Source organism: Camellia sinensis, chromosome 12 (genome assembly GCF_055761805.1).
Source record: "Camellia sinensis isolate YWXY chromosome 12, ASM5576180v1, whole genome shotgun sequence".
Classification (NCBI taxonomy): Eukaryota; Viridiplantae; Streptophyta; class Magnoliopsida; order Ericales; family Theaceae; genus Camellia; species Camellia sinensis.
In genome coordinates, this window is record NC_138972.1 from 108129769 (window position 1) to 108145745 (window position 15977).

General features: G+C 36.6%; 1 protein-coding gene across 9 annotated transcripts; it reads left to right on the forward strand.

The window, feature by feature from the left end:
• Positions 1-610: 610 nt before the first annotated feature.
• LOC114306478 (uncharacterized) lies at positions 611-11487 on the forward strand. Of its 9 annotated transcripts, none has more exons than XM_082899540.1 (12): positions 611-870; positions 1010-1157; positions 1740-1824; positions 2481-2557; positions 3646-3725; positions 4218-4278; positions 5604-5671; positions 5768-5849; positions 9696-9779; positions 9882-9959; positions 10695-10814; positions 11026-11487. In XM_082899540.1, exons 2-12 carry the CDS (start codon positions 1092-1094, stop codon positions 11200-11202), a joined length of 978 nt encoding a protein of 325 aa, XP_082755666.1. In that variant the 5' UTR covers positions 611-870; positions 1010-1091; the 3' UTR covers positions 11203-11487. The 9 variants fall into 9 exon arrangements, with proteins under 9 accessions (XP_082755666.1, XP_082755669.1, XP_082755671.1 ...); XM_082899541.1 differs by lacking the exon at positions 3646-3725 and adding an exon at positions 4395-4468 and having other exon boundaries at positions 640-870; XM_082899542.1 differs by lacking the exon at positions 3646-3725 and adding an exon at positions 4395-4447 and having other exon boundaries at positions 640-870.
• Positions 11488-15977: the final 4490 nt, after the last annotated feature.

The window sequence follows — 15977 nt, forward strand, 5'->3', positions numbered from 1 at the left end:
ATTACACTGACATCCCATGAGGTTTGTATTTAATACATATCATCCTCTAACGTTTGGAAAGTTACATTCTCACCCGTGTGGTTAATAGTATCATTTTACAACCCTTATTTATATAAAAAGTAACAACTCTTGGTAGAAAAGTATTATTTTACAACCCCCTATTTATATAAAAGGTAACAACTCCTGGTAAAAAAAAGATAAAACTATATTGAAAAAAAAAAAAAAGGAAAGCAAAGGAAAGTATAGGAAAAAAAACATAAAAGAAATAAAACAAAATAAGAAAAAAGAGAGTCTATGAATTCAATATCTTTTGATATCAACATTATTTTAATCTAAATAATTACAATGACAGTGGGATCAGTGTGATTTTTCAAACGTCATAGGTGATATATATTAAACCCAAATCTCAGAAGGGGTAAGTGTAATTGATCTTTAAAATATTAAAAAAAAAAATCAATTTTTTAAAAATTTGAGTTCAAAAATTAAAACCAAACAATATGATATTAAATAAAATTAATTTTTTACACAATATATTTTTATTATTAAATTGAGAAGATGAACGGTTGGGATCATTCCTAAATGAAATGTGAGAGGAAGCCGTTTAAGAAAAGAACAGAAGCAAGGAGTCGTGGACAAGGCAGCGACTCTTCAATAAAACCATCGGAGTCCTCTCTAGTAGAGAGAGAGAGTAGAGAGAGATCAATGACGGGCGTATCTCTCAAGTGTGGCGACTGTGGAACCCTCCTGAGATCAGTGAAGGAAGCTCAAGAACACGCAGAGCTCACCAAGCACTCCAACTTCTTCGAATCCATCGAGCCCGTTCTCAACCTCCTCTGCTCCTCCTGCCTCAAACCGTGCCGCTCCAAAACCGTGACCACAATCCCAATTCACACACATATACGCACACACACACACATGCACATATATGCATATATGTGATTTTGATTTCTGGGTTTTGATTCGTTTTGCAATTTTTTTTTTTTTTTTTTTTTTTTTTGGGCTTGTGTAGGAGAGTGATTTGCACACGAAGAGGACTGGGCACCACGAATTTGTGGACAGGACGTTGGAGACCGTGAGGCCAATAAGTTTGGATGTTCAGAAGGGCTGCAAAGGGGATGTGGAGATGGAAGAGTCTAGTAGTAGTAATAAGCATGAAGGTTCTGTTTTGTGTGTGATTGATTGTGCTTTATGTGTCGTATTTGACAATGTGGTTATCAATTTTATGATTTTTTTTGAATATGTGTGATTTGAGGAATGTGAATTTTGCAAAATTTTAGTTAATGAGTGGAATTTAAGCTATTGTTTAATGAAATATTAGCTAAGTTAATAAAGATATGTAGAGGGTATGTCTCATAAGTGACAAATGTGTTAATTTTGGATTTTGGGTAGGGCTGGAAACAAGCCGACTAGTGCAATGTTGAACGAGTTTTTGACAAACACGTGTCAAGCTCGAATAGCTAAGTTTTTTTAAAATAGAATTTTTTTGAACAAAGTCAACATTTTTTTTATACATAATGAGCCAAATTTATATTTAAAAACAGAGAATTATTAAAACTTAAAAGGCGTAGATAGACAAAGAAGCTATGCAACCAACAACAAAACTAATCCAATATCCTCCAAACCATTATGTTTACTGTAATGTATTGATATTAATTTGTTGGATTTGGTGAGTGGGAGGTGCACATTTTCATTTTCAGAACATGTGGTTATCTGACTATCTTCTATTTGTTCTCCATTAGAAATGGTTGTTCCAGAAGTTGCTTGAGGAACTTGAAGGAATGGGATTTCCTAAGGCAAGGGCAACCAGGGCACTTCATTACTCTGGTGAGGGCATTTGGAAGTTTATCTTCTTTATTGAATTATTGTTTACAGTGAATTTTCTGACAAGTGACAACTGGCTTTTTATCTTTTATTTTTTGAACACTTGTCTAAAATTCTGTTGGTTCAGGGCTGTATCAGTATGACTAAAGAACAATTTAAGCTTTTAAAAAGTTTTGTAGCCTGATCTAATTGGGTATAGAATTATGGGGTTAGGTGCACCATGAAAACCTTGAGGTGCAGCAGTTATCTTTTCCATTGGGCTGATGTGATATTCTATATTTTATGAAGTCAAATTATTTGTTTCTCAATTGGGCAAAAAATGCCTTTGCGTAACTGATGGTCGTTTAGTACCATCTTCTATTTTGTATGGTCATTGTATCATATTAGGTAGTGAAGGGCTAATGATTTTTCTTTTCATGTTTAGTTTTTATTTGTATTATTTTTCTCAAATTTCTTGTTTTTTATTGATTGCATCTTTTTTTCCTGCTTCAATTGAATGAGATAAATTGTTTCTGCACTATATGAAATTTTTATATAATTGCAGTTTGGATGATCTGTAAGTACCTTTGCCAGTTGGGTCTTTTGTGAGTGTTGCTTGTCATATTGTGTTAGTATTATGTGAATTTTATTTTTAACCTACTTGCTTCAAACTTTTCCAGGTAATGTTGGCCTTGAGGATGCTGTGAATTGGGCAGTTGAACATGAAAATGATGCAGATATAGATCAGATGCTGAAGGTTTGATTTTTTTTTGTTCAGTCTTCAGACACATCTTAACATATTCATCTACCTGCTTCATTCTTATTTTACCTTTTTACTTTTGGATTAATCAAAATAAGATTGATGTCCAAGCATGTTACTACATGGCATTTTTGTGTACTTTGTTTATTTAAAAATTCTGTTATGTGCATGTATGATATATAAGAATTTAAGCTTATGATGTTATTGAGAAAATAATGATGCTAAGGGTTTGGGGAACTTTGGAAGGCTTGTAGAGCAATTGAACTTGGTAATCCTTGTGAGTTGAAATCATCCACACCACAATAAGTATGGCGGCAGCGGTGGCAAAGTAAAAAATCTGCAAATTCATAACCGGTTGATCCTATGGCAATAGAGTGTTGTGGGCTTTGATACCAAATTGATGAGCAGAGGAATACAGGGGAGGAGAAAAAGAAATGCAACAGGACAAGAATATGAAGGAGGAGAGAGAGTTGCAGAGAGAGGGAGATGAAATGATATTCTGAAATTCTACAAATAACCAAGTCTGGAATCCAGTAAATCAAACCTATTATTGACGGGGCAAACCCGGAAAGGAAATAAATCTCTATCAAATTATGCCTAGAAATAGGGAAATTACAAAATTAAAGCCCTAAATTAATCAACAATTTATTTTGAAATTCAGCATTTCGTTTACGTCTAGAAACATTTATAACTCCCTGATCATGATTCCCACCACCACTTCTTATCTATCATTTGTTGGCCATCCTACATTTGTGACATGATTGCAACTTTGGTATGTTTTTTTGCACAGCTGCTCATTTTCATTTGGATATTGTGGTTGTTGATCTGGCTTGCTTGAATAGCTGCTGTTTGGTTCTGAACCTTACACTAAATCCCTTTCTATGTTCTGTGTTTGAAGTGCATCCTTGTGACATTGTGTTTTAGTTTTCATTCCTCTTCTCCCAATTTATCGCTTTAGTGTTTCGTGGGAATTGTTTTTGTGCATGCATTATTGATGTGACATCTTTGGAAAAAAAACTGAGTGTATGCCCGAGTAAAATATAGCTTTGCAAAGATTTGAATATCACTTGCCTAATTCTGCCTAGGTACCTCTCAACACCAAAACTGAGGCTCCCAAGCCATCTCTTACTCCTGAAGAAACAAAGATGAAAGCACAGGAACTAAAGTAATGCTTATTTTGCCCTTGTTATCTGTGCTCTTTAATGACCTTGAGATGCAAACTTATTCTGAAGCTTCATTCCATGATGTCTTAAACATTTTCCATGCGAAATTCTAAATTGTCTCATTTTCTTGTTGGTATGGTTTGCATCATGGGGTTAGGTAAAAGTCTACTTGTAATAACTAATAAGATTGATTTAACGTTAATGATGTATTGGTTGGGTTCTCATTGGCTTTCTTTAGCAGCTATGGATACTTGGTTGTCTCCACGGAGAAACATTTCCTGAAATTTCTTCACTTATGTCTTTAGAGCCAGAAACTTTTTCTAACTTTTTTTTTTCCACCCCCTTTAGGGCCAAAAACTTAATTCTAGACAAAAATTTAAACTTGGGTACATACATGAGACCATTTTTTTAAAAAATAAAAAATAAATTTACTATGATTGTCCTTTTTACTATTGCTTCTGTTTCTAATGTTATTAATCTTTTCAATGCTTAAGGGAGCAAGCTCGCAAGAAGAAAGAAGAGGAAGAGAAGCGAATGGAAAGAGAGAGGGAGAAGGTGATTCTTAATTTACTCGAGGATATGCCTTCTTGTCATATTGACTTTGTATTTTGTAGTACCATTTTTCAGCTATGAACTTATTGTGTCATATTATTATTGTTCTGTGTTACCAGAAAACGGTGATACCCTAGCGAATTACGTATTGCTACACACATTCCGAAACATGGTACTCTTCCGTTCCAAAATGGTAAATTTAGTGATCCAAAGTGATCCCAATTTTTTTTTCCAATATATTTCCTTAAATGTTACCTTAGGAGAAATAAAAATTAAATATAATGAACTAAAATCTAAGGCTACTTAAGTTTTGACAAGACAAAAACATAAAAAATGGAAACATATATGTATATATATATTTTAGATGCCTAATAGTTAAAAGAAAATTACTCAAGAAATACCTTAAATTCTTAAAGTGTAATACATACAAGTCTACCCCTATCGTACCACATTTTAAAACATGTTTCATTCCACGTTCCAGGTAACATAGGTTCGGATTGGTTAAATAATAAAGAAATTGGAGTTAAAGTGAATTTTGTATGACTGAAGATATTATTACTGTGTATTTTTTGTGATTAAATGATATTCTAGAAAATGTTTCCTCTGTTAAAGATAATTAATAACATTTGTATCTAATGTATACTGTGTTGTTTGCATTTATTATCATTCCATAGTTAAGAGATGTGTCTATTACAAAGCTTTCATTTTTTGTGTAAAATAAACTTTTGTGAATCTTCTTTTTCCCTTGTAGATTTTATAGGAGAATTCTTGTCAGTTCATATAAGGTTCACCCCTTTTGGCGGTTTCTTTAATATGATTTTCGTTACTTATCAAATATATATATTTCTCAAAGCATCGGCTTTGAAGCTTGTGAACTTTTTTTAGCATCAGGACCCTACCAACAACCCCCCTCTCTTACTTTCGAACAAGAATAGATTTTAAGATTGTATATTGTTGTTTTGGAAATTGTTCAGACTTCAAACAAACATAGAAATAATACTTCTGTAAACTGTTGGGAGTTCGTTATCTATGGAGACAGTGGCTACGATTTATTTTTTGTTTGATGTTTGCTTCTTTGTTTGCCCATATTTGTTTTCCTCCATACTACAAATTCAGTGTTAACGATGTATTTTACTTTTATTTGTGTGATGGTCCAAGATCATTATGTATTGGAAAGCTCTTCTTAGGTCAATTTCTATTTTCAAGTCTCTTTCATATCAATGATCTAGATATATGATGCATGATCCTGAATTTCTGATTTTCTATCTGGCCACTGTAATTCCATTCTCTTATGTTTTTTTAATCATGGTTTTCTTTTTTCTCTTTAGGAGAGGATTCGGGTGGGCAAAGAACTTCTTGATGCGAAGCGAATTGAGGAAGAAAATGAAAGAAAATGGTGGGGTTTATTCATAACATTTGTTTCTTCTGTTTTTGGTGCTACACGGTTATTTTATCTCATTGTATTACAAAACAATGTGTTCTGCTTTCACAGTGTGGTGGCCTCGCGGAAAGCTGAGAAAGAGGAAGAGAAAAGAGCTAGGGAGAAAATTCGACAAAAATTGGAAGAGGATAAGGTCCTGATAGTGTCTTGTTGTTCTGTTTTATATGCTAATACAAATACTCAAAATTAGCATGGTGGATTGATAATTCATTATTTACAGTAGAGCACTTTATTTGTGATTCAACTTAGATTTTATCGAGGGGTCTGACGGTGAAAATCTTAAAAAGTATATTTCAACCAATATATGGAAGGAAAGGATATGTGCTGAGAATTGCTCAGACATGTAAGAAGATTTAGTTTGAAACGTCTAGTAACCAGAAAACGAACAATAATAGAAAACAATCACCATGTGTGAAGTCAATGTTTGGCTATGGTTGTAAAATCAAGTGTTTCCACCATGAGAGCTATATGTGAGAATTAGGCTAGCAAGCCATGGACCAAACATTGATGAAATAAGGAATATGGTGAAAGTTGGAACATTTGGACAGGCACATATGGGAGGGAGAACCTTCTGAGTAGGCTAATGAAGGTAGAAAGGAAGAGGGAGTGAGTGGAAATCGTCAAGCGGTGCCTTGCATTCTTCCAAGTCTTCCTTTGTTTAAGGCATGAAACAAATGGTTGTATCAGGAACAAGATATCCCTTTGTAATTTCTTGAAGCTACTTGTGTGGAATATCATCACCCCATGTGAGGGGTGATCCTCCATGTGCTGCAAGAGTGCAAAGCCAACAAAGATGTGTTGGCCATGTGAAAGAAGATGCAACATGTGGAGAAAGAGCTGGCCATGTGCATGGACAGCCAAGCTCTCCCTCTGTTAGTGTATAAATGGAGGTTGTGGTGAGAGTTTAATTGAGAGAGTGAGAAAACAGAGCAAGTCAGAGAGTGAGATATGTGAGGCGGAGAGACCGTCTCCCTCGGTGTGAGCGAGGGAGACGGGTGAGTGGGTGAGTGAGGAGAGTGTGAGCTCCTCCTCTATTGTAATCTTTCTGTAATATCTCCATTGTTATAGTGATAACCGGCTACTCTCCCGTGGACGTAGGCATTGAGGCCGAACCACGTTAAATATTGTGTCTCCTTGAGTGTGGGTGTGTTTTTCTGCATGGAATAATTTCTATAAGGTCTTGGGCGGGATCCCAGATCCCAACAATTGGTATCAGAGCCTCGTCGGTGGCGTTTCGGAACAAAAACAGCGTGTTGTTTGAAACTGCCCAGAAATCAAATTGCTCGAAATCCAGTTTTGAGCATACCAGGAGCAAGGGCTCGACGAGAGGAGTCCAGAAATATAAAGCAGACACCCAACGGACGCCGGACGCGCCCTCACGCGCCCCTGGAAGTTGGCGCGTGAGGCCCAGTCTCTGCACGCGCCCCCACGCGCCGTGACAGCAGCCGGCGCGTCGGCCCAGTCTCACGCACGCGCCCCACGCGCGGCGGAGGGAAGAAGACGAGTGGGGGAGGCGCGTGTCAGGCACGCGCGTGCCACGTCAACAGCAACGTGTCAGCATCGCCGCCACGTGTCATCCACGTGGCAGCCCCGTCAGCAGCAGCGTCAGTAGCCAGGTCATCGACGCGTGGCAGCCATGTCAGCGCCACGTCAGCACTGTTGTGCCACGTGTCTGCCACGTCAGTAGTGGTGTTGACCAGTCAACCAGAGGCAGGAGGAAGGATCCAGTGCTTCGCGGCTACGGTGTAGCCGCAGATCTGAGGCGTACAAAATGTTTTGGCTAGATCTAAGCCATTTGGAGTTCATTTTTGGCGATCCAATAGTGGTTTTCAACTATTTGGAGTATTCCGGACACATCCGTACGGTCAGATTTTGGAGACGGAGTTTCTGTAAAAAGAAGGCGGATTAAAGTGGCAGACGGCGTCAGGGGCAGTGGACGGAATATTCTGTTGGTACACGGAATATTCCCTGAACTTCTGAAAATTGCAATTTGGCCCAGAATTTTCAGAAAATTGTGGTGTGGCCCAGCTTTCGGGGATAGTTTTCAGTGAGGTCCCCGAAAATGCAGCAAAGATTGGTTCTAGCTAAACGGACCGCTCCGGACGCAACCGCGAGATCAGAATAGTGAAATTCTGAACGGTTTGGAAAGATTGTCAAAACATGGGTGTTTGTCATCTTCAATACTCGAAGGAAGGTTGCTGGATATTGTGGAACGCTGCGGATTCACTGAAGAGGTTAGAATGGGCAGATTCTGACCAGATTGGACAACCAGATACAGATTGAGATAGATCATTGAAGACCAGAAGAGATCAGGCTTGATTAAATGGCAGATCGAGGGAGATCAAGATTGGTCAGGGGTGATCAGAGGATTGCAGAAATGATTATCTTCGAAGTTCGTCGGAGGATCTGGTTCAATCAAAAGAGAAGACCATTCATCGACGGATAGATGATTTGGCAACCAGTACAGGCTCAGGGAAATACTGTGGCTGTTGGAGCTACTGTATACGAGTAGGTACTAATGGTATGTGGATATGTAGAACAATAGTTGCAGAGGAGCATACTAAGCGCAGAAGTACAATTGCAGACGTGCAACAGTGCAAGGGTACGCTAGAGTGTCGTACAGAGGCGCGAGAAGAGTGTGTAGCAGCGGGTTGTTGACAGTTCACAGGAACTTCCAGACAGAGAAATTGAGACAGGTAAAACGCAGGAGTGCGTGCCAAGGAGTGGCAAGTCTTATTTCTCTATGGTGGTTTCTTTAGTTCCATGGCAGCAGATGATAGAGTTGATGCAGATCTCTCAAGCGAGCTCGACGCAGGGAGACCAAAAGCCATGGGTACAGGCACTATGCAAGGAATTGCATAGCTGACGATACTTTGACAGATGGAGCTACTGTCAACCATCAATCTACTGGACAACAAATCAGGGATTGCAAAGGCACAGACAACAAGCGTATGTGGAAACGCCAGGAGGTTGTTCAGAAGTGCAGAGGGCAAAGGCTGAAAGTTCAGAAATAAGCTCCGAGCAAGGAAAATTGAGGATGTTGATGTGTCAAACTCTGAAGTTTTCTAGTTGCTCCCGTGTTCATCATGCAAGGAGTTGCACGGTAATGCATGACAGTCAAGGGCATCCCAGCAGGGGGTGCAGGATATCTTGGTTGCGCAAGTTCAAGCATAGCAGGTATAGACATCCGAGACAGAAGCGTGGAAGAGATCTGTGGGAGATAGGAGCAGAGGCTCTCTCCAAATCAGAGAGTGGTGTGAGTTGAGTAGGATTCCCTCCTCCTCTTGTATCTCTGGTGTATTATCTCTAGCTTTCAAGGGATGCAGCGTCTCAATGAGGAGATGCAAACTATGTTGAATTTGGGTGTGACAAGATTAGCAGCAATGTGTGTTGTGGATCACCTCACATGGGTTGAGGGGGTGATTTGTGGAATATTATCACCCCATGTGAGGGGTGATCCTCCATGTGCTGCAAGAGTGCAAAGCCAACAAAGATGTGTTGGCCATGTGAAAGAAGATGCAACATGTGGAGAAAGAGCTGGCGATGTGCATGGACAGCCAAGCTCTCCCTCTGTTAGTGTATAAATGGAGGTTGTGGTGAGAGTTTAATTGAGAGAGTGAGAAAACAGAGCAAGTCAGAGAGTGAGATATGTGAGGCGGAGAGACCGTCTCCCTCGGTGTGAGCGAGGGAGACGGGTGAGTGGGTGAGTGAGGAGAGTGTGAGCTCCTCCTCTATTGTAATCTTTCTGTAATATCTCCATTGTTATAGTGATAACCGGCTACTCTCCCGTGGACGTAGGCATTGAGGCCGAACCACGTTAAATATTGTGTCTCCTTGAGTGTGGGTGTGTTTTTCTGCATGGAATAATTTCTATAAGGTCTTGGGCGGGATCCCAGATCCCAACAACTTGAAAATTATTACGTGATTATAAATTATCATAATGTTTGTTTTTATTTTAAAAAAGCGATATATTTCACAGGCAGAAAGAAGGAGAAAGCTTGGATTGCCACCAGAAGATCCTGTTGCTGCAAAACCTTCGGCACCTGCTGTGGAGGAAAAGAAGGTTCGAATTCATCTGAATGAAAGTATAAATATCAGTCTCTGGTAATCTGTGGAATCTAATCAAAATTTGAGTTAAAAACATTTCTTCATAAAAAAATTGCAGAGCTTAGTGCCAGTCAGGCCTGCCACGAAGGCAGAACAAATGAGAGAGTGCCTACGTTCTCTCAAGCAGAACCATAAGGTAATTAGTGATTGCTGCATGCACTGAGGACTTGTGTAGTTTGTTATCTAAGGAGAAGAATGTGTGAATATAGGTTGCTTCTGTATTAACCACCTCCTCCCCATCTCCAACAGAAAAAAAACAAGGAAACACAAATGCGATAAAATCTTTGTTACATGAATTCTTATAAATTTGTGAAGTACTCATCAGACACTTGACACTTGAGTAAGGATATGATATATATACGTTCAATATGAACCCAACAAGCATGTATAAGTAGTGAGTTCGCTATATAATTATGCAAAAAAAAGAGCATTTTATTCATAAAATGCTATATTTTGGTTTGTATACATTATTTTACCATTAAAAAATAAGTTATTGAGAAATATGAAGTCTAGCCATGTCTTAGGCAAATACCAGCTCGTGACACTTGTACCCAATTGGATGTAATGTAGGGTAAAAACATAAAGAGAAGGAACAAGAAAAATGGATTTGCTGAAAAAAAGGAAAAATATTCATGTTTCTCCTCGATGAGTTGGATTTGATTTTGTTTGTCCTTGGAATAAAGTTCCATCTTCATTCTTTCATAAATGAAAGGCTTGTGTGTCCCAAAAATGATGCTTCCTTTGGCTTCAGAAATTGAAATGAAGAGTTTTGAATCCTTTTAACTAGTATCAGAACAATATTACAATCCGGTGAATTTAATGAATTTCATTGCTCAGTAACATCCATTTCATTTGTTTTCTGTGGTACTAGGACAATGAGGCCAAAGTAAAGATGGCATTTAATACTCTTCTGACTTATGCAAGGAATGTTGCAACAAATACTAATGAGGAGAAATTCCGAAAAATTAGACTCAGTAATGCCACCTTCCAGGTACGAATTTCCGTTAGATACTTTTCCAAAGCCATGTGTTAGTTAGAACACAAGTCAATATTGCAAACCAATAATTGGTTCCTTCTTTCATGATTGGTGGACTTTGTTATTGAATTTTTTAGATTTATGTAATTAATCAACATTCAGGATGGGTCTTATATATAACCATCAAATAAATATCTGTGATAACAAACCACTTTGTGTTTAACAGGCTAGAGTTGGTGCGTTGAAAGGTGGCATCAAGTTTCTTGAGTTGTGTGGGTTTAAGAAAATTAATGGCGGTGAGTTCTTGTTTCTACCCAGAGACAAAGTTGATATGGCAGTGCTGAACTCAGCTGGCACTGAACTGAATAGTGCAATAAACAATCCCTTCTTTGGTGTTCTCTAATCCCATACTTTTTAGGTTGAAAACACACACTGTAGAGAAGATGGTTGTTTTAAATACCTCCTTATAATTCAATTGGAATGCACTGGGAATTTCTTGTTTTGGTGTAATTACAAGAAATTAGGGTCGTTTATAACTTCATATGTGGATGGAAATGGGGAAAAGCTATTATGAACTTGTATTGGAGCAAGGATCTCTCTTTCTCTCCCCTATGGTCTTTGCATTAGTTTATATATTTGCCAGATGTAGTGGATGATTTGTCTGGTGGTTGTTAAGCTTCTTCCATAATTCTCTGTTTTTTGAGTTTCTGGGTTGGAATTGAGACTCCAAATGGACCAAGTTCTTCATGAACATGCTCAGTTCATATAAGGCTTGTTCTATATATAAACAAGTTTGAGATAAATTTTGATTCAACAAAGCTTGTTTCACTAAGTGAAGATTTCCGTAAAATTTCATGACAAATGGTCTTTTGTTTTTGGTGTGCAATTGTAATAATCAATTGGAATGCACTTCATTTCCTATATGAAGTTCAAAGAATCTAACTAAATCTATCAAGAAAATTGTAATCAAAGAAGAAGGAAAAAATGGCAACATTAAAGTGGAAAAAAAAAAAAAAATCCAGCATTTTCTCTCTTTGATTCAGGACGGGGTGTATCAAAAGTCTTCAAAATGAAAACAAAAAAAATTGCAAATTCAAGTGCCTGATGTTTTTGAGCAATGCTGAACTTATTTTGGGATCAATCCCGCTAGGTAGCTCAAATCATTCAAGGCTCGAATGGCTCGAGATGTCAAAACAACACTTTCTTTTTCTTTTCTTTTTTTTGCTTTTTTTTGCTTTTTTCTTCCTCTGACTTCTGGTATCTGTTCTTTGTCTGTTTTTTTTTCTTTTTTCTTTTCTTCTTCCATAACTCATAATCAAAAAAAGAGAAAGGAGAGGAAAGATCCAAAAAAATAAAAATAAACAAGATTTGTGTATATACAGACAAATCTGCTCTATCACTCCTCTGTTTCTCCTCTTCTTCTTCTTATTCTTCTTCTTCTATATTTTCTGCTCCACCACCACATCACCCAAAATCAAAATCCACAGATCGGGGAACAGAGAGAGAGAGAGAGAGAAAAAGAGATACACAAAACAGAAAGAGAGAGATATACAAATCTATACAGATTTGTGTATACACACAAATCTATACACACAGAGAGAAAGAGATACACATAAACAAATCTATATAGATCTGTGTATACACACAGAGGATGGCAGCGCTGGTGATAAGTGGAGCTCTCTCTCTCTCTCTGTGTTCCCCCTTTCACTTCTCTCTTCCTCACTCTTTCTCTCTCTTTTCCTCTATCTCTTTGTTTCAGAGATAAAAGAGGAAAAAAATAAAAAAACAATCCGAAACAACGTCGTTTTTTAATTCGGGCTACTTGAGCTTCGAAAATTTTGAGCTCTGAAGCATTTTTCTTTTGTGATTCACCCTTTTTTTTTTTTTTTTTTTTGGTAGGGAAAATTTGAGCTTCGTCCTATAATTTTATTGAGGGGAAATGTGCTGCAACTTTATTAATGCAATTTCAAGTGTAGAATGTCATGAGATGGTATAACTCAGTGAGTTCGAGATCAAATTATTAGGGATTAATTTGTTCAAAGAAATTATCTAGCATTCAAATAAAACAAAGAAAAAAATGACTTTGAATTTTTGGAAATGATTAGATAATTGAGAAAAGTTAACTAAACAATAAATTAAGATGACAAAAAATAAAAAGGTACTAAGGCATCAACAATCCTCCGTTAATACTTTTTTTTAAAATATTTATATTCAATTTGTATAACTCAATTGAGACAAACACAAAGGTATTCTCAATCGGAAGATAAAAAAATAACATTTCAAAAAAAAAAAATCATCCCCTTTTCTCTCTCTAAGTTTTCTCTCTTAGGGTTTTTTTCAGAGTGAGCTGCTTGAGAGGGGGAGGGGGGTTCCGGCCTCCCTCCGGCCACCTCCCTCCTCTCTCCCCCCATTTTTCTCTTCTATTTTCTGCAAAATAATCTTTGGGAGCTCTGTCTTCCCAATCTCTCCCTCTTTTTGAGGTGTTTCTTCCCCTTCGGGTGGTTTTTTGAGTTTCCTCCTCCTTCCCTTTCATGCCGGAGCACGACCTGCAGGTTCTAGCCACCGGTTCTACAACCCTTTGCCTTTCCTCGCCGCAGCAGCTACCATCCCCCGCCGCGAACATCCTCCACCAGCTCTGCTAACTACCTCCCTTCCTCCAGATTTGTACCACCCGTCGCCTTCTCTTGCCGCCGAAGCCACCATCTCCACGCCGTGGCCATCCTCTACCAGATCTGTTAACTTCCATCCTCCAGATTGACGGCTCCGATTTTGGTCTTTTGAGTTTTTTTTTTTTATTTTATTTTTTTAGTTTCTTTGTTTTTTCAGTCTGTTTGTGTATTTTTGGACTCCATGAGTGTGCTCATTGGTAGCTTACTCTCTCTGGGGTGAATGTTTTTGTGGTGTCTCTGACTAGCCCTAGTGTTGATCTCTTATGATCGCTTCTGCTTTGCAGTATGGGTTAGGATCGTGTTTTGATCATGTCTTTATGCTATTTTAGCTTTACCTGTGTGCTTATTTTCTCATTTTTCCTTTGATTAGTGTAAGCTCTATCTGTTTGGCATGGAGTCTTTTGTAAGTGCCGTTTGGCGTCTTCTTAATGGATTTTACCACGTTCAAAAAAAAAAAAAAAATAATAATAATCAGAAGATAAAAATAATTATTTTATGTAAAAATAAATTTTAAGAGATTGATTATTTTGATTGAATGATTACACCATAAAAATTTAGTTATTTGACAAACACAAAAGGTATTCTTAATCGGAAGATAAAAACGATTATTTTAAGTAAAAATAAATTTTAAGAAATTGATTATTTTGACCGAATGATTATACCATAAAAATCTAGTTATTTGATTTGTAGACAATATTAAGTTTCTACCGTGTCTGGAGTTTATAATAAAATAAGAGATTATACAAAACAAAAACTTTTCCATGAAATTTTAATAATTTAATTCGCAAAGTATTATAAGCATATACCGTGTTGAAGTTAATGGTAAATTAAAGAATTATATAGAATAATTATTTTTTAAAATAAATAAACTAATCAATCAAAATAATTTAATATTAAAAATCATAAATAAATTATAAATATTTATATAAAAAAAAACGATTGAAGTTTTACACCAATTTTAATAAAAAAAAAAAACTTAAAACACCATAGAAATAAATTAAAACAATATGTAAAGTTTTCTCGGAATGTTCCCTCGTTCAGCTCTTATCTATCTATTTAATGGTTGAAGGTAGGTGGTAATTCTTCTCCAGGATGAGATCATTCTTCCAATGAACTTCTTGCCTTTCATCATTCAACCAATTAGATTAGGGAAATTCTAATATATATATATATTTTTAAAAAGGTTTATTATATATATTTTTAATTATGTCATTATTTCTTTAGTTATGATTATTTTTTTTTAATACTGATATTATTTTAGTTATAATTCATGAATTTTTCAATTATAACTCGTGTTATATTTAGTTATAATATTTTTTTTATTTATGACCCAAAAAATTTAAATTATATTATTATTTCTTTAATTATAAGATGCATATGGTACACATATTTTCAAGAATTTTCACAATAATCTCAGAATATAAACCCGTGATATTTTATAATATTGTAATTAGCGAATAAAGTAACTCTGTGAGGTATTGTACTGAGTAATTAAGAAACAAAATGATAATAATAATAATTAATTAAAAAATACCGACACATACACCATGATATTCCCATCAGATTAACATCATGCCACCATTCATCCAATAACCTTTGAAACCATAACATCCAACAAATAGAATCCAATTCACTCTGTTTGGTTTTTGTTTTACATATATATATATTTTTTATTTTTACTGAATTTTTTTTTAATTTTTAGGCATACCTAACATAAATGTATTTAAAAAATATAATATTTATAATTTTTTTTAAAAAAAATCACTAAATACCAAAAATATAAAATAAATAACAAAAATTCAGTATATTTTTTATATTTTTGTGTATCTATTAATTTTTTAATATATTTTTTCACAAATATTTTACTATTTAAATACATCTACTTCTCTTAGGGTTTCTCTTGAACGCGCCGCTCGAGGTGGGAGAGGAGGGCTTTGACTTCCAGCCACCTCTCTCCTCCCTTTGGATCAATAAACTTTGGGAGCCTGGTCTTCTCATCTTTTCCCTCCATGTTAGGTGCTTTCCCCTCTTGGTGGAATCTTTACTCTTCATCTCCTTTCTTCTTCTTTCTGACTTCCTCAACCAGGGCCTCACCAGATCTGTCAAATTGTGCTCTACGATCCTTCTCATCCAAATCCATCGAATCCGTTGTTGGAAAATGGTTATGAATTCTGGGTAAAACCAGAATTTTACCTTAAGTTCGGTCTATTTTTTAGGTGGACCTCGTGCGTCGATTTTCACGGGTCAAAGTGGTAACGCGTTCTATGCCGCGTTGTGATTCACGTGGTATATTTGGTTGCTCAAAACCATTACTGAGTGAATGGGAAATTGAAGCCAAAGTGTGCTCCATGGAAATGGAGTTTTGGTGGAAATTCCTTAAGGTTGTAAATTGGCTTGTCCCACATTGATTTGGTGGGAGGTTTTGAATGGGTTTATAAGGCTTGAGTTTGGTACTTGGGGTATGCCCCAAGGGGTACCCAAGTGTTTTAGAGGGAGAGGTTATGGGTAA

Coding starts and splice junctions, on each gene's coding strand:
- LOC114306478 (XM_082899540.1), top strand. CDS start 1,092: ATGTTCAGAAGGGCTGCAAAGGGGATGTGGAGATGGAAGAGTCTAGTA. Junction 1,825..2,480: donor CAGGGCACTTCATTACTCTG/GTGAGGGCATTT, acceptor AAACTTTTCCAG/GTAATGTTGGCCTTGAGGAT. Junction 10,815..11,025: donor TCAGTAATGCCACCTTCCAG/GTACGAATTTCC, acceptor TGTGTTTAACAG/GCTAGAGTTGGTGCGTTGAA.